Source organism: Dasypus novemcinctus, chromosome 12 (genome assembly GCF_030445035.2).
Source record: "Dasypus novemcinctus isolate mDasNov1 chromosome 12, mDasNov1.1.hap2, whole genome shotgun sequence".
NCBI lineage: Eukaryota > Metazoa > Chordata > Mammalia > Cingulata > Dasypodidae > Dasypus > Dasypus novemcinctus.
This window is the reverse complement of record NC_080684.1, coordinates 103,467,013-103,484,938: the sequence shown is the minus strand read 5'-3', so window position 1 is coordinate 103,484,938 and position 17,926 is coordinate 103,467,013. Positions and strand designations below refer to the sequence as shown.

At 45.4% G+C, this 17,926-nt stretch overlaps 1 protein-coding gene across 20 annotated transcripts in view; it reads left to right on the top strand.

Annotated features, from left to right (window-relative positions):
- PACSIN2 (protein kinase C and casein kinase substrate in neurons 2) overlaps nt 1–17,926 on the top strand; it is a 165,243-nt gene that overhangs the window by 130,149 nt on the left and 17,168 nt on the right. For 19 of the 20 annotated variants that reach the window (XM_058308892.1, XM_058308883.2, XM_058308888.2 and 16 more), the window contains one exon: nt 16,970–17,126. In XM_058308892.1, the coding sequence (XP_058164875.1) occupies nt 16,970–17,126 (157 nt within the window). Of the gene's footprint in view, nt 1–6,814; nt 7,031–16,969; nt 17,127–17,926 lie in introns of those variants that run through there. The other variant, XM_058308880.1, reaches the window with a different exon arrangement.

Genomic DNA, 17,926 nt, shown 5'->3' with positions numbered 1-17,926 from the left:
CTGTTCTACCTCCTGGCCACTCTACAGGTTGGCAGACCTGGACAGCCTTTTCTGTTGGATGGCCTCTGTGTAAACCCTGTGGTGGTGATGCATTCCCATCTATGGGCGAAGCTTGGTTGTAATCCCACTGTGCTCCTATGAGGAGAGGGCTTGCCTTGATTTCACTTATTTCTAAATGTACCTGTTAAGCCATTCTGTCAGCCGAACACTGAGTGTCTGCTGAACTGTGAGCCAGGATTAGGGTCTCAATCTTCCCGCAGCTGCCGCCAGTTTGTTCTCCATGCCAGAGCAGCTACCTGGAAAAGCACACTGAACAACCCTCTCCCGTGTGGAGGCGGTAACCTTCAAAATAAATCACACTCGTCAGCATGGCAGAGCCGTGAATGTGTGTAGGTGGCTAGCTGGCCCACCAAGTCCTTCCTGACCAGCTCCTCTCCAGGTTTATTTCTCAGGCGCAATAGTTCTGCCCTGAGCGCCAGCCAAGCTGAACCACCCCAGGCTCCTGATGCTGAGAGCTGTGTTCCTGCCTCGAGGGGGAGGGATGGCCCATCCTTCCTCCAGCCTGACCTCCATGTCTTTCCTGGGATTTCCTCCACCAGGAAGCCTGTGGCCATTCCCAGCAGCATGTTGTGTTGTCACTGCTTATGTCTCAGTGCTGTGGGCAAGGACACATTTCTCACATGGGTGTCCAGTGCTTAGCACAGTGTCTGACACATGGGATCATTGTTGGTTGAGTGAATGAATGAGTGACTGAGAGTGCAAGTGAACCAGAGAAAGGATGGTGTTTTATGTTGGGTGATAAGACACGCCCTGCTCATAAGAAACTTACAAGCAAATTTTTGGAATTAAAACAAGTATATAGATGACCATGCTACCAAGCAGAAATTATCCTTTCATTCAATATTTATAGAGCACCTACTTTATGTCAGGCCCTATTTTAGGCCTTAGGAATATAGCAGGGCTAAAACAGGCAAAAATGACTTGATGCAGAGCAAATGCTGTGAGGGGGAAGTAGAAATGGTTCAAGCTATTGGGCACCTGCCTATCATGTGGGAGGTCTTGGGTTCAGGTCCCGGTGCCTCCTAAAGAAGATGAGCAAGACAGCAAGCTGACATAATAGGTTTGTGTGGTAAGCTGATGCAACAAGATGACACAAAGAGGAAACACATCAAGAGACACAACAAGGAGGGAGCAGATGTGGCTCAAGCGATTGGGCACCTCCCTTCCACATGGGAGGTCCCGGGTTCGGTTTCTGGTGTGTCCAAAAAAGAAGATGAAGAGACACAGAGAGCAGTAAGCAAAGACAAACAAGGGGGGTGGGGGTGAGAAGTTTTTTTTAAATGCTGTAGGGATGTAGCAGAGCACCCCAGGGCTTTGTGTTCGAGGTGACATTCTACTGTGGCTGGAGGAGAACAGTGCCTTTTTGCTCCCCTGCAGTACCCTTGGTGGAGAATGTGCCCTCTGCGATAGTTCCTCAAGCTGCACACGTGCATGCTGTGCACTTAGGATCATGTACTTACCTCTGGGATGTTAACCTACAGTAAACACTGAGAAGTAGAAACAGTGAAAGAGTGCACATTTATTGCCCTTGGCCTTCGTGCCAAGACCTGTGGGCTTTCGTGGGTGCTGTCATTGCTCACAACTTCTGAGAAGGGAGCTCCACTTTCCAAGTGAGAAATCAAGGTTCAGAGAAGTTTGGTATTTGGAGCCAGGCAGTGGGATTCTTGAACCTGTTCTCCTACCACTGCTCTCAGCCCCCTGGCGCTCCTTAGTAAAGAGAGCTTTACCACGACTGTCGCACATTCGAACACTCCTCGTTTGACCTGGAGAAGTAGAGTCATGTCTGTTCAGACTCTGGCTCCACTATTTGCTCAGAGAGCTTACATGACATGTTCCATTTCCTAAGCAGTAACGTGAGCTGATAATGCCTTCTCCCCAGGAAGCTTGTAAGAACGAGTGGTAACATCAGCAAAGAGCCTCAGACTGCAGGGGCATGTCTTTCTTTTTTGGGGCAGAAACTCTATCCCCTTAATGTTATGCACAAAATATAGACAAGCTGCATTCTTTGGCAAATGTTACATCACGTTTAAGGTTCTTACCATTCTTCTCGAAGGGGAGTTGTAGCTCTGCTGGCATTTTGTCATTCTGGGATCTTGAACAGGCTGCTGTAGACTGTTCTTCAGAGATTCTTTGAACCCACCTCTTTAGGAATGGATTGCTTTTTTGGTGGATTTCTTCTAAGTCAATGAAAATGCAGTTTTCCTAAGATCCTACTCCTCTCTGGTGTATGTCAGCCCCCACCCCTGCTCCAGGCTATATGATAGTGGTATATTTCCATTTTATTCAGATAGTAAGATTTAGTCCTTGAGAGTGGTTGAGGCCTAAGACTTTTGGGTAGCCTTGGCCTTGGCTCTGAACCTCATGAATGTATTGTGAAAAATTGTGGCTTCCTGAAATGGGTAGTTTTTTACAGGAAGAAAAATCAAAGCTGAGCAATGGTTAGATGCTTATGAAATGGGCAGAAGTCAACATTAGACATTGACTTTGACATTGATATTAGAACAGAGAACAGTCTTTGCTGACCTGGTGATTATGATTTTTCATTGAGCCATCCTGTCAACCTCCTTTGTCATCATTTTTGGGTTGTACACCCACTGTGCACCATACATGGAGCTAGGGAGAGAGGTGACCTTAACGGAGTTAGTCCCCGAGCCCCTGTCCCAGTAAAGCACACAGGCTGGTAGCAGAACTGACAGTTAAACCCACGACTGCAGTTTTCCTTTGGGAGCTTTCAGCACTCCTGTCCATACCTGTTGCAGACTGCCTTGCCTGTCAGCTCAGCACGAGCAGGACTGCTGCTGGGCACTGCACTGCTATACCTAGCGCTGTGCATGGCCCGTGGAGGCCCACGAAGGCCTGGGGGGAGGGGGGAGGGGATGAGGAACAGGTCTCATCCAGAACTCGCCTGCTGGTTTTGTTCCAGTGTGTCCTCTACGGGAGCCTGGCTGGTACATTCTGGGGCTGCAAAAAAATCAAGTCAGGCTCCTTAGTGGGGAAGGTTAAGCAGAAGGAAAGGCCTTCCTCCCGAGTCATACTTGAGCAGATGGGAATGCCACACTGCCTTTTGTGATGCCTGCACTCAGTCATGTGACTGCAGATGGGCAGTGGGCCTGCGGCATTAGTGAGGATGCTGACACTGGCAGCACCTGCCTGTCTGGGCCAGGTCCCCAGGTAGTGGGTGAGCTCGGTTTTCATTTTGTCCATCAGGCTTGTTCCTCACCCTGTCTAAATGCCATTTATCTAAATGCCAAATCGTTTGGTGTTTTCTTGAGCAAATTTAACTCTACAAATCTTTCTACTGTCAAGAAGCTCATCCTCTCAGGATGTATTTTTATTTTATCCTTTCATTTCAGTGATGTCAAAGCACCTTGTTTCAGCCATTTAAGAGAAAAAAGTTCCCCCTTTCTACTCAATAGCAAATAGAGTGACATTGTTTTAGAGCTGGAGGGGTCTGAGGGTACTCAGTGGGTCTGTGGTGACTTAGCTCCGCTGAGGCATTTTTATAGAGGTTAGCCAGGGCCGGGCACAGTGGCGTTGGAGCCAAGGTGCCCAAGTGCAGAGGTGCGGGCCAAGGGTCCCAGGGTCCTAGGGCGGGGGCTGGTCGTGAAGGTAAACCAGCGATTCTGATGCAAGGGACCAGGCCTGGGTAGAGATGGGCTGGGGGTGTGGACGCACCAAGGAGGGGAGGGGAGGGGACAGGGGAGGCTTCCTGGAGGAAGTGCTAGTCCAGCTTTTCAAAACTGTTGAGTGCCCCAGCAGATCATTTGACTTGGCCCCAGGAATTCCCCATATCTCAGATGTCTCTTTAACTATTCCTTTTGGCTTAGGCAGTGTGTGTCCCTCCGGGTTTCTTAGTGAAAGCAGCTGGTCTTCAGTGTATGTGGTCCTGCAAGATGATCTCACCAGGCAGAGGGTGGTGACTCTGCTCTTGTAGCAGCCGGGTTCTGTCTACCACAGCACCCCAACAGAGCGTGTGGGACCATAAGAGAGAGGAGGGCTCAGCCCCATGTGTGTCTGGCCAAGGAGACGCTGGGCTCCTGAGGATGGGGTCTTACTGGGCGAGGGCGTGGAGGCATGGCACATGCTGTGCTCGTGAGTGGTGGAGGCATGGTACAGGCTATGCCAATAGTGGGGCCTTTGTGGACACCATGCCGAGAGCACAGCATGCTCAGGGCATCTGGCACAGAGGGCCTGGCTGACCGGCCTTGAAGGAGGAGGTCAGTTCTACAATGACTTTGTTTAAACGTATCCTCCCTTTCTGTTATTTCTTTTGTGTGTTCTGCCTTGGGAGTTGGAATCTGAAAATTGGAATTCCTGGACCTCCATTTCACACATTTTTTCAGTTTGTCATCTTGAATATTTGGATTAAGGGTTGATAATCCAGTTGATCTTTAAGGGCTTGTGTTTTTAATTTATCAAGCAGCAAGCAGTCCCTTTGTCAGGTAGAGCCACATTTTCTTCACCTTCCTACTTGATGAATACAAGTTCCAGGAACAGAGGTTGAGGCAAGTCAGTATCACAGGGAGGAACTGAAAACCAGGCGTTGGGACAGGAATGAGCCCCTGAGGAAATTACAGGACTAATGCTGGGTCAGAGTCAAGCAGGGAGCTCAGAGAACAGACTCAGGACAGTAGTAGGAAACTGAGGCTCTAACAATAAAACAGCCGTAGCAGCTGCAGCACCAGGTCTGGCAAGGAGCTTCTGTCCTGATCTCTAACCCTGTCGGGGCAGAAAATAGCATTACCCCATTTTGCAGATGAGGAGCTCTAGGCAGAAGGAAGGTGTTGGTCCCTGATGGGTGGCTCAGGGAGAGCTGGTGGGATTGGCAGACCTGCATTCAATTAGGAACTCTGGAATTGGGAAGGGCCCTCTAGAGATCAACTAAGTCCTTTCCCTCTCCCCCTCTCTCTGAATGGACAACATGAAGAAGTGGCCAGTGGGAGGTCACATGACATCTTGTCAGGTGACAGGCTGTTCCAGGCCGAGGGCATGGAGGACTGAGAAGAAAGCCAGCCTGTGCTGCAAACCCACCCTATTCCAGGGCATTTAGTCCTCCCAAACTCAGCTCTAACTCCATCTTGCTGCTGAGGGAATGGAAATGCCGAGTGTGAGAGACCCGCCCAAGGCCACACATTTTGGAGTGGGGCCAGATCTGTGCTGCTCTCTCATGAGTGCAGGCAGAGAGGAGGAGGCCTCATTAGAGCTTGCTGAGTAGGCTGATGGGTTTGAACAGGATATCAAAATATCTTATCTAACCAATTACGCTGCTGTCTACAGGACTGTAGTTAAGGAGTCCCAGAAGGGTTGTCTTTTGTTCTCATCTTTAAAAGTGGCAGAGAAGTTTCTATAACCTCTTTGTGTACTTTATGAGCTTTGGATGAAAACAGTTGACTTTGACTTCATGGACTTGCTGAGGAGGGATGCTACCAGTGGCATTCCTTTCTGTTTGGTCAGCTTGGCACAGCTGGCTCATCCTTGAACATTCCTCTCCAGGGTAGAGGGAGTGGTTGTGGTACTTGGGCCTTCAGAGTCACAGACTAAAGGGCATGAGGATTTGAGCCTCAGCAGAGTTGCAACACCTACTCTCCAGCTTGTTGGACTTACCCAGGTCAGCTAATAAGGAGGTGAAGATGGTCCACCACCACACCAGGGAACCGAGAGTGCCTACAACCCCCAAGCAGGGAATCCCATCCATCAGCCACGTGGGATCTAAGCCCCTCTCAATATAGAGGTGGAGTGGACATCACCATCCCAGGGTCCACAGGATGGAGGAATGAAATATGGATTAGAGTGGACTTACTGGTATTCTACTGTAGAACTGTTGTGACTAGTGATGGAAGAAACTGTAGCACTGATGTGGAGAAAGTGGCCACGGTAGTTGCTGAGGGCAGGCAGAAGGAAGAAGAGATGTGATGTGGGGGCATTTTTGGGACTTGGAATTGTCCTAAATGATACTGCAGGGACAGATGCTGGACATTATATATCCTGTCATAACCTACTGAAAGTACTGGGGAAGAGTGTAAACTACAATGTGAACTATTATCCATGTGGTGCAGCTGTGCTCCAAAATGTTTTCACTAAATGCAGTGAATGTGCCGTAATGATGAAAGAGGTTGTTGATGTGGGAGGAGTGGGGTGGGGGGTATATGGGAACCTCTTATATTTTTTAAATGTAACATTTTTTGTTACCTATGTATCTTATTAAAAGTTTTTTTTTTTTTTAAATCAAGGTCCTCTTTGGCAAGTGATCCTAATAGTTTTAGGCTTGGGGTTCCTGAGATGAGCTTCATCAGCACATTGGTGAAAGCAGGAGTGGGGCCTCTTGACAGCTTTGCAACCTTGAACTCTGCCCACAACTTTTCCTGGAATCCATATGGCTGGTTGGAAGCCCACACCTCTCCTGATAGTGACCCCTAAGAACTGGCTCTTTCTCTCTATTCTTGGCCCCAGGAGGTTCTGGAAGGTGGACTCTGCCTCTTTCTGGCTATATGATGATGGCCACTTCCCCTCTTCAAACCTTAGTCTCCTAAATGTAAAATGGGGACACTAATAGTCCCCACGGCATAGGATTGTCATAAGGATTAATTGAGGTGAACTCTCGGCCCACTACCTAGCAAAGGCAGAGATGCTCTATTATGATGCTGCTGCTGCTGCAGGACCCTCAGTGCATGGTGTCTGTTGCCAAGAGGCTGGCAGCCCAGCTTGGAAAGTGAGGCTGCCATGCACCAGGCAATTGTGAACCACGTGAACCATGCTGTGACCAAAGGACATGGGGACAGTGTTTGGAAGGGCCCTCGTGGCCCCCAGGTGGACTGGCCATCAGGAGCCCTTGGGCAGGAATTGGTCTTGCCTATCTGCACGTACAAGCAACACAGGCTGCCACTCCTGGTGGTCCAGGAAAGACAGAAGTCAGACAAACCTCCATGGCACAAACGAGTGGAGCCTTGATGAGGGGCAAGGACCGTGGCAGGTAGGATGTCCCGGCCGTGCATTCCTCAGTACTCTTCTCCCTCACCATTTCCCTCTCACTGCTTTATACCTGGCCCTCTCCCCCTTTTTGATATGTTCACCTCAGAGCTTTCTGTTTGTATGGGTTCCTATAAATTATGTGTCCTGGTTTGTGAGGACATATTTCTAATTTACACAAACCTCCTCAGGCTCTGTCTTCCTGTTTCTTTCTTTGTTCAGCTCTGTTTCTGAGGTCTATTCAGGTTGCACTCTGTACACTGTGATGACAGGTGCCATTGTGACCTGTGACGCAGGTGAACACTTCTTGGCGGATAAAACTCAGGAGCAAAGTTGCTGGGTCATAAGGGATGCTTGTGTTGAATTAGATGTTGCCACCTAGTTGTTCTCAGAAGGTCTACCCTGGACTTTTCCACAATAAAGGGCCCTGTCTGCCCACATCTGCGCCCCACTAGACATTTCCAGCTTTCTAGTGTTTGCCATTCTGTTGAAGTAATGAGTGACCTTGCTGTTCTTGTGGATTCCTTTTGGCACTTACAAGTGTGCATGTTCTCCATGACTTTAACCCTTGGGCTGCTGCTTCTCTATGAAATATCTTGTAAAATTCCTTTGCTCATCTTCTGTGGCACCCTGTATTTTTCATGCTAATGTGCAGGACTTCCTTGGATATTCCAGATCTTAGTCCATGTCAATTTTAGATATAGCAGAGAGATACTTGTAATCTGTTAACTTTGCCCATGGTGTCAGTTGCTGGTCAGAAATCCTTAAGTTTCAATCACGCTTTTATTTATATATATATATATATATCCTTATAGTAGAGTTTTTATTTTTGAAATTCTGTTTAGGTAGTCTTGCCCTACCCTAATTCACAAAGGTATTCACCTGTGTTTTCTTTTATTAACTTTATGGTCTTACCTTTCACATTTTTACTGAGCGTCTGCTGTGTGGCAAATCCCATGGAAGGCAGTGAGCAGATAAGAAGGCAAAGGTCCATCTCCTCATAGGGTGCAGAGTCTGAAGGGATTAGGAGATGGGAGTCCTGAAAGACTTGACTTTGCCCTGGGCTGCTGCAGGCTGGCTCTGGTCTAGACAGGCCTGGGATGCTGGCATGTAAGATTGGCTGGGGGCTTGGGGGCTTAGGTGCTGGTGTCCCATGGCACCAAAATAGGTGATGGGGGAGGGAAGGGTGGCCTCAAGACAGGCCTTGAGATCATAGGCCTAAGGGCTGCCATTCCCTGCCCTGTTGGGTACTAAGTCAGCATAGAGACAGCCAGAACCTCAGTGAAGTTCTGGGGATTCCGTGAATCCATTGGAATTCCTTGCGTTGAGATCAGCCCTGGGCAGGAAGCGGTAGGGGCTCCCTGTACCTCAGGGCCAAGGCAGGATTGGGTGGGAAAGAGCATGAGCTTTGGGGTGATTGTGCCTGGTTCCCTTCTCACATGGGCTGTTGACTTATCCTGGGGCTTGTCTGTAATTAGGTAATTTATCTGTGAAATGGGAATGATGGTCCACAGCTACAGAGGCAGGTAAAAAAAAGAGTGAAAGAAGGCCTCTGTAAAGGGACCAGTGTGTGGTACACTGTCAGTCCCCAGCCTAGGGACTGCCTATTAGTAACAGGTAGTGATAATTGAGCCTGCATGGGAAGCCAGTGGTTGGGAGACTTCAGGGGAGCTGCACATCTGTGTTCACAGCATTCTCTCCCTGCCCATCTCACCTTCCTTTCCCTACTCACCCCTCTTGGATCCCAGAGATCTCACTGACCTGCTGCTTCCAAATCCCCTAACTTCCCATGAACTTTGATGAGTGTGTTCCACAGAAAGGAGTTGCCCAAAATAAGTAGGCTTAAAGTCATAGGAGCAGACATTCTCTAGAGTTCTTGTGGAATAGGCCCCAGAAAGGCAATTCAGGACTGCTTATACCCAGATGCCTGGTAGATGCCTCGGGAACTGGCACGACCTGTTTGAATAGACTGTCCCAGCACCCTGTCATTATAAACCCGCTGGCTTTTACACAGAGCCCACTGTCTCTGCTCTAATTCCTGATTATGCAGTTGTTTCTACACAGATAATCTCTGCAACCCCAGCCCGAGACTCGAGTTAGCTGACTTTACAGCCAAGGCTTGGCAGAAGCTAGATAGATTCCCAGCTCTTAAGGCGAAGGATAAAGGAAGAATGAGAAGCCTGGCTTACTAAAAGGGGAGAGCTGGGCAGCTGGGGGAGAGTTCTGGGCTCTGTGATAGATGTTGTGAGTGGACAACGTATATGGAAACAGTGATACCTGATAACTGTCCGTAGGCATGGGTTTAAAGTGATGGCCTGTCACAAACCCTTAGGGAGCCTTTTCATTGAACAGAGGACAGCAGGACAGATGTGGAGTTTCTCAGTGCCTATTGTCTGAGCACTCAGTCAACCTGCCACCTGTCCCCAGCAGTGGTTACAGTACCAGACAACAGTGGAATGACATTAAATTTAAAGTCCTTGAAGAGAAAGAAAAACTGCCTACTAGGAATTCTATATCCAGCAAAATTATCTTTCAAAAATAAAGGAGACTCTTGTGGCCCTATGGGTGGACTGGGGGAGAGTGTGGACTACAGTGTGGACCACTGTCCATGTGCTGCAGCGGTGCTCCAGAATGTATTCACCGAGTGCAGTGGATGTGCCACAATGATGGAAGAGTTTGTTGATGTGGGAGGGGTGGCGTCGGTGGAGTGGGGGATATATAGGGACCTCATATTTTTTTAATGTAACATTTAAAAGAAAATAAAGAAGAAAAAAATAAAGTTAAAAAAATAAAGGAGAAATGAAAACATTTACAGATAAACAAGAGATAAGAGTTCATTACCAGAAGACCTACCCTATAAGAAATGCTAAGGGATGAACTAGAAGGATGCCGGACAGTAACTATAAAACCATAAGAAGAAATAAAGAACATTGGTAAAGGTAACTACCTAGGTAAATATAAAATCCTATATTATGGTACTTTTGGTTTGTAACTGCTTTTCCCCTTTATATGATGTAACAGTCAAATGCGTAAAATAACACTTTAAATCCATATAATGGGCATACAATGCATAATGATGTGATCTGAGACAACAACAATATAAAGGAGGAAAGGAGGAAATATATAGGAGTAAAGAGTTTGTATACTGTTGGCACTAACTAGGTTGGTATTAGTTGAACTAGGTTGTTATTACTTTAAGGTGTTCATTATAATTATAAAAGTAACCATTAAGAAAATAGCTAAAAAATACAGAGAAAAAGAAAAGAAAGGAATCAAAATGGTATACTATAAAAAGCAAATAAGGAAAAAAAAAAGGCAGTAATGGAGTCATTGAGAAAAAAAGGCATACAAGATATATACAGATAAACTTTTAAAATTTTACATGTTTTAAATCATTTGTAACTGAGAAGAAAGTAAATTCTTCTCAGTATTAAGTCAAAAAAGATTACAAGGGGACAGTGGACTTGGCCCAGTGGTTAGGGCATCCATCTACCACATGGGAGGTCCGTGGTTCAAACCCTGGGCCTCCTTGACCCGTGTGAAGCTGGCCCATGCGCAGTGCTGATGTGCGCAAGGAGTGCCCTGCCATGCAGGGGTGTCCCCTGCGTAGGGAAGCCCCACGTGCAAGGAGTGCACCCCATAAGGAGAGTCGCCCAGTACGAAAGAAAGTGCAGCCTGCCCAGGAATGGCGCTGCACACACGGAGAGCTGACACAACAAGATGATGCAACAAAAAGAAACACTGATTCCCGTGCCTCTGACAACAACAGAAGCAGACAAAGAACATGCAGCAAATAGACACAGAGAACAGACAACCAGGGTGGGAAGGGCGGGAGGGGAGAGAAATAAATAAATGAATCTTAAAAAAAAAAAAAAAGATTACAAGGTACAAAAGGGATTTTATATATTGATAAAGGTTCAATCCAGCAGGAAGATATCACAATTATAAACATATATGCACCTCACAACAGAACCCCAAACTATATGAAACAAAAATTGATAGAATGATAGATTTGAAAGGAGAACTAGACAATTATACTATAATAGTTGGAGTCCTCAATACACCACTTTGAATGATTGCTAGAACATCTAAGTAGAAAGTCAGTATGGAAATAGAGGACTAAACACTATTAACCAGTTAGTCCTAGTGGACATAAAAAGAAGACTTCTCCCAACAACAAAATAATGGCAGATCTAATCTTAATACTAAATTGAAAGGATTATATATCAAGACCAAGTAGGATTTTTCCAGAAGTACAAGGATGATTCAACATAAGAAATCAATGTAATATACCACGTTAACAGAATGAAAGAGAAAGAGCCACATAATCCTCAGTCGATTTAGTGGTTTTGTTTTGTTTTGTTTTTTACATAATCCAACATCTTTTCATGATAAACACAATCAGAAAGCTAGGAATAGAAGGGAACCTTCTCAACATGAAAAAGGACATTTTGAAAAACCCACAGCAAATACCATACTCAATGGTGAAAGACTGAAAGCTTTTCCCCTAAGATCAGAAACGAGACAAGAATAACCATTCTCACCACTGTTATTCAACATTGTTTTGGAACATCTAGCCAGAGCATTCAGGCAAGAGAAAGAAATAAAAGGCATCCAGTTTGGAAAGGAAAAAGTCATATTATCCCTATTTGCAGATGTCATGATCCTATATATTGAAAATCCCTAAGAATCCACAAGAAAGCTACTGGAACAAATAAACAAATTCAGCAGAGCTGAAGGATAGAAGACAAACATGCCAAAGTTAGTTTGGTTTCTGTATACCAGTAATGAACAATCTGAAAGGGAAATCAAGAAAACAATTCCATTTAAAATAACATCTAGGGAAGTGGATTTGGCTCAATGGATAGAGCATCCACCTACCACATGGGAGGTCCAGGGTTCAAACCCAGGGCCTCCTGACCCTAGTGATGAGCTGGCCCACGCACAGTGCTGATGCGCACAGGGAGTGCCATGCCCCGCAGAGGTGTCCCCTGCATAGGGAACCCCATGCACAAGGAGTGCACCCTGTAAGGAGACCCACCCCGCACAAAAAAAATGCAGCCTGCCCAGGAGTGGCACCGCACACATGGTGAACTGACGCAGCAAGATGACACAACAAAAAGAGACACACATTCCCGGTGCTACTGACAAGAATACAAGCAGACACAGAAGAACACACAGCAAATGGACACAGAGAGCAGACAACTGGGGGAGGAAAGGGAGAGAAAAAAATAAATCTAAAAAAAAATAACATCTGAAAGAATTATCTAGGAATAAGTTTAATTGAGGAGGTAAAAGGCTTGCTGAAAACTACTGCTTAAAGAAATTAAGGAAGACCTAAATAAATGGCAAGCTAGCCCATATTCATGGGTTAGAAGACTTAATATTGTTAAGATGTCAGTACTGCTTAAAGTGGTCTACAAATTCAATGCAATCCCCATCAAAATTCCAGAACCTTTTTTGCAGAAGTGGAAAAGCCAATCCTCAAATTCACATGAAATTGCAAGTGGCCCTGAATAGCCAAAACAGTCTTGAAAAGGATGAACAAAGTTGGTGAACTCACACTTTCAAATCTTACTACAGGGAAGTGGATGTGGCTCAAGTGATTGGGCTCCCATATACCATACAGGAAGTTCAGAGTTCGATTCCCAGAGCCTCCCTGGTGAAGGCAAGCTGGCCCACGTGGAGTGCTGGCCCAGCAAGATGATGCAACAAAAAGAGATTCAGAGGAGAGACGATAAAAGATGCAGCAGACCAGGGAGCTGAGGTGGTGCAAGAGATTGAGTGCTTCTCTCCCACTCCAGAAGGTCCCAGGATGGGTTCCCGGTACCATCTAAAGAAAAGACAAGCAGACCAGAAAAACACACAGCGAATGGACATAGAAAGCAGACAGCAAGTGCAAAAAACAAAGGGTGGGGGATTAAATAAATAAATAATGATTTTTTAAAAAAACTTATTAAAAGACTACAGTAATGAAAACAGTATGGGACTGATATAGATATTATAGACCAATGGAATAGAATTGAGAGTCTAGAGTTAAATCCACACATCTATGCCCAGTAGAATTTTTACAAGGTTAGCAATCCATTCAATGGGAAAGAACGGTCTCTTTCAACAAATGGTATTGGAACAACTGGAAATCCAAATGCAAAAGAATGAATGCGCAAAAAAAAAAAAAAAAAAAAAAAAAAGAATGAATGTGGGAACCCATACCTCTCACCATATATAGAAATTAATTCAGAATGAATCAATGACCTAAATATGAGAGCTAATACTATAAAACTCTTCCCCCAAAATAGGGGAATCTCTTTAGGACCTTGTAGCAGAAAATGACTTTTAGATTTTACACTAAAAGTACAATCAGCAAAAGAAAAAATAGATAAAATGGACTTCATCAAAATTAAACACTTGTGCATCAAAGGACACTATCAAGAAAGTGAAAAGACAACCTATTGGATGGGAGAAAATATTTGTAAAGTATATCTCTGATAAGGGCTTTATATCTAGAACATATAAAGAGCTCTGACAACTCAAAGAAAAGCAACCCAATTTAAAAATGGGCAAAGGATTTGAATAGACATTTCTCCAAAGAAGATATTTAATGGCCAATAAGTATATGAAAACAAGTTCAAAATCGTTAGTCACTAACAAAATGCAAATTAAAGATACAGTGAGATACCACTTCACCCCTGCTAAGATGGCCATTATTTTTTTTTAAAGCCTGAAAATAAGTGTTGGCATGGATGCAGAGAAATAGGAACTCTTGTACATTGAGGGTGGGAATGTAAAATGATCCAGCCATTGCAAAAACTGTTTGTCAGTTCCTCAGAAAATTATGACCCAGCAATTCGACTCCTAAGTATATACCCCAAAAGAATTGAAAGTAGGAACTTGGGCACATACTTGTACACCAATATAAATGCAGCATTATTCAAAATAGCCAGAAGGAGGAAGCAACCCAGGCATCCCTCAGCAGATGGATAAACAAAATGTGGTATATACATACAATGGAATATTATTCAGCTATAAAAGAAGTGAAGTGCTGGAACATGCTCCTACATGGATGAGCCTTGAAGACATGTTGACTAAAGTAAGACAGGCACAAAAGGACAAATATTGTATGATTTCTCTTACGTGAAATATTAAGCAAATTCTTAGAAGCAGAAAGTAGAATAGTGGTGACAAGGTGTGGAAGGAGGGGGAAATGGGGACTTTTTTGCTATATGTATATTAGGCTTCTTTTGGGATGATGAAAGGAGTCTGGAAATAGGGGTGAAAGTTGCATGGTTTTGTCAATGTACTTAATATCAAAGAATTGTCCACTTAAAATGGTTAAAATTTATGTTATTTATATTTTACCACAATTAAAAGCTTGTTTTTTAAAAAACACAATAAACAGCAGCTGCTGTACATGCTGATGGATTGTACATTGGTGACTTATTAAGAAATACCCTTTTCTTTTCCTAAATTTTTCCTGAAGTGTTTTTGTTTTGTTTTGTTTGTTTTAGGAGGTACCAGGGATTGAACCCAGGACCTCGTACAGGGGAAGCAGGTGCTCAACCACTGAGCTACATCTACTCCCCCCTTAAGGGATTTTAAAATCAGAAAGGTGGGCAGGTTTCTGGTGAGCCAAACTACATACTTTGATGTTGATTACCAATTTGAATACTGTTGCTAACAGTGAGATGAAAATCAGTTCTACATTGTTTTTCATGGCAACTGTCAAAGTTAAACTAGGGCTGTAATTATCCCAGCTCTATTTGCCACCAGTGCAGCAATACTGAGTTGTATTTTGTTGGTGTAGCAGTTTGGTATTATTTATGAATTCCAAAAATAGATATTGGATTATGTTTGTAAACTGGTCTGTTTCTCTGGATGTATTAGATTGTATTATCTTCAGAGGTTTCACTTATACTTGATTAAATTATGATCAGGGTTTTGATTGGGCCATGTAGAGAAAACTACACAGCAGAGGAGTTGATTGTAGTTTTTGGATACTGGAATCCTGGGAAATTAAACACACAGAAACAGAGGATTTGAGACAGCTCGTATGACAAAGGCCCCCGGAAGCAAGAGAGCCTGACAGTCTACAGCTGACCTTGTGGAGAGAGCATAACAGCTGAGCCTGAAGAGGAACAAGCTCCAGGAAAGAGACAAGACTTATCCCAGTCTACAGCTGATATTGGAAGAACCTTGCACCACGGAGCCTTAAGAGGTAGAAGGAGGCTGAACCTTTGCAGACGCTGGCAGCCATCTTACTCTGACACATGGCATCAGACTTTGGTGAAGGAAGTAACTTATGTTTTATGGCCTGGTAATTGCAAGCTTCTACCCTAACTAAATATCCTTTATAAAAGCCAACAGAATTCTGGTACTTTGCATCAGCACCCCTTTGGCTGACTAATATAGTTGGTTGTTTTTTTCATACTGCTGTAATTTTCAAAATGACAGCAAGGTCCTATTTTAAGGGAAGTGAACATGTGATGTCACTTCCAATGGTTGTTAAAATGCTTGCTTTTGTCTCCCTTAAGCGGGTTGTGGAAGTTCACAGTTGAAAGCTCAGGTTCAGCATCTTTGCTCAGATGAGCTGCTGACCTGCTTTTCTTGTGGAGGAGTAAGAACAGCTGGGCCACATCTGGGCTGAGGGGTTCTGTGGAGGGTGTGATGAAAGGTCTGATTCCAATAGGAGTGGGGTCATCGCAGCCTGTCTGGAGCTCTGGTCTTCAGGACAGCCCTCGCTGGGGGTGCTGCAGACCCCCATTGCCCCCATCGCCCCTCTCCATGCAGGGCTCCACATGTTCTGTTTCTTTGCAAGGACTTACCACCACCCGCCTTCCTGGAAGACCCATCCCTTGCCCTCTTCTTCCCCTGGCTACCTGAGTTTGGAATAGGAGGAAACAGGTGGTTTCAATTCTGATAACTCAGGACAGTGGGAGGAAAGAGGTGACAATAAAACCTTAGTTTTGTCATGTTTATTCTGGGTGCCTAAGTATCAGCTACATTGTATCTTTTCATCTCAGTGGTTCCAAGAATGAAACCTATTGAACATCTTGATTATCATCCCAAAGTCACTATTGACATTATTTTCTCAATCCTTTTTTTTTTTTTTTTTTTTTTTTTTTTTTTTTAAGGAGATACTGGGGATTGAACCCAGGACCTTGTACATGGGAAGCAGGTCCTCAGCCACTTGAGCTACAGCCACTCCCCTCAATCGTTCTTTTATTATTTGTAATTTAGATAAGCTATTCTCTCCTTTTATCTGTGAAAAAAAGTAATCAAAACTCACCGTGGCCTTTGATGAGACAGGGTATGAGTCTGAGCTTTAAGAGTCTAAGAACTACTTGAAAATCTGCCTTCAGCTCCAGCGCTGACACTGTGGCTGGGGAAGTTTGGCAACTTCATAGCTTCTCCCAGCTTCTTTTTCTTGTCTGTAAAGTAGAAGTCATTTCTACTTGTTAACATGGTAGCAATTTTTGGAGGCATAAAACAGCTAGTGTGGCACCTGGCTGAGGTGCTCAGAAATTGGGAGACGGTGTTCATTGCTATAATTGGGACATAATAATCCAGCATTTGATGACATCAAATCAGAAAACACTTTTAAACCAATGATTATCTAACTGCCTTCAGCCAAGAAAGCCTATGCTGTTAAATATAACTTTAATCTGTTACCAAAAATTATTTTTCTGTTTTTAAGAAAAACTCTCTGTTTATGTATTACCTACTACATATAGAAAGGTGTCCCTGACCCCTTAGTCTGGGTTTAATGCTCTCTGGGCTTCCCTCCCTCCCACCCACTGCCCCCACCTGCCGGGACTCGGGGAGCCTGCTTGGCCGTGGAGGCCAGGTGTGCTGCAGCACGGGTCAGAGTGGCTCCCGGGCCAGGAGGGGCTGGCAGGGGCCACTGCCCTGGGCTCCATACCTCCAGCATGCCTCTGTCTCCTAGGTTGGGAACTACAAGCGGACTGTGAAGCGGATCGACGATGGGCACCGCCTGTGCAGCGACCTCATGAACTGCCTGCATGAGCGGGCACGCATCGAGAAGGCCTACGCGCAGCAGCTCACTGAGTGGGCCCGGCGCTGGCGGCAGCTTGTGGAGAAGGGTAGGGAAGCCTCGCGCTGGCCAGGGCCTCCAGCAAATCACTGTTCCTCTCTGTGCCAGTTCCCTCTCGTACAGCCTTGGGCTCGGGGAGGAGGAGGAGGGCGTCTTCCCCCATAAGGGGGAGCAGCAGGGGCTGCCGCCCAGCAGGCACAGGCTGAGAGAGCTGCCGCCCCCCTTTCCTTGGGGCATAGGAATACTCTTTGCAGACAGCATCCGAGTCTCCTCCAGCCCTTGCTGCCTCTCAGACATGCTTGGTCTTGCCAGTTTACCTCGTAGCAGCTCCTGAAGGGCCCAAATCATGCATAAATTCCAGACAAATAAAAGGCCCTGCTGCTCAGCAACTTGGTCAGTTCTGAGTGCTGTTTATTTTTAAACTTGACCATGCAGGGCATCAGGTAAGACTGGCAAGTTTTCTAAATTTAACATTTTGAAGGGAACAACTACAGGTGCCGATGGTGGGAGTTTTGCCCCTTCCCACTCAACTGAAAAGCCTCAGAAGGTTTTGAAGCGTGGTTGTTCACGCTGTCATGTGAATCTGGACCTTGCTTTGAACACACACCCCAGCAGAAAAAGAGGCTGGCTGCATATGGGGCTTCTGTGGACAGAAGCAGAGTAGTGGGACTTTCTCAGGGTGTGTTTGGGGGCAGGCTCTTCTACAGTGACAGGCTGTCCTCAGAGAAAGAAGCCAGAGGAAGCCAAGCCCCTGGGCCAGGGGCTCCAGCTGTGCTAGACCAGCTGCCTGTCTTTTCCCTTGATGCTGGAGGACTCAGGTGGGCTGCCCGTCAGTTGAGGCACACGGGG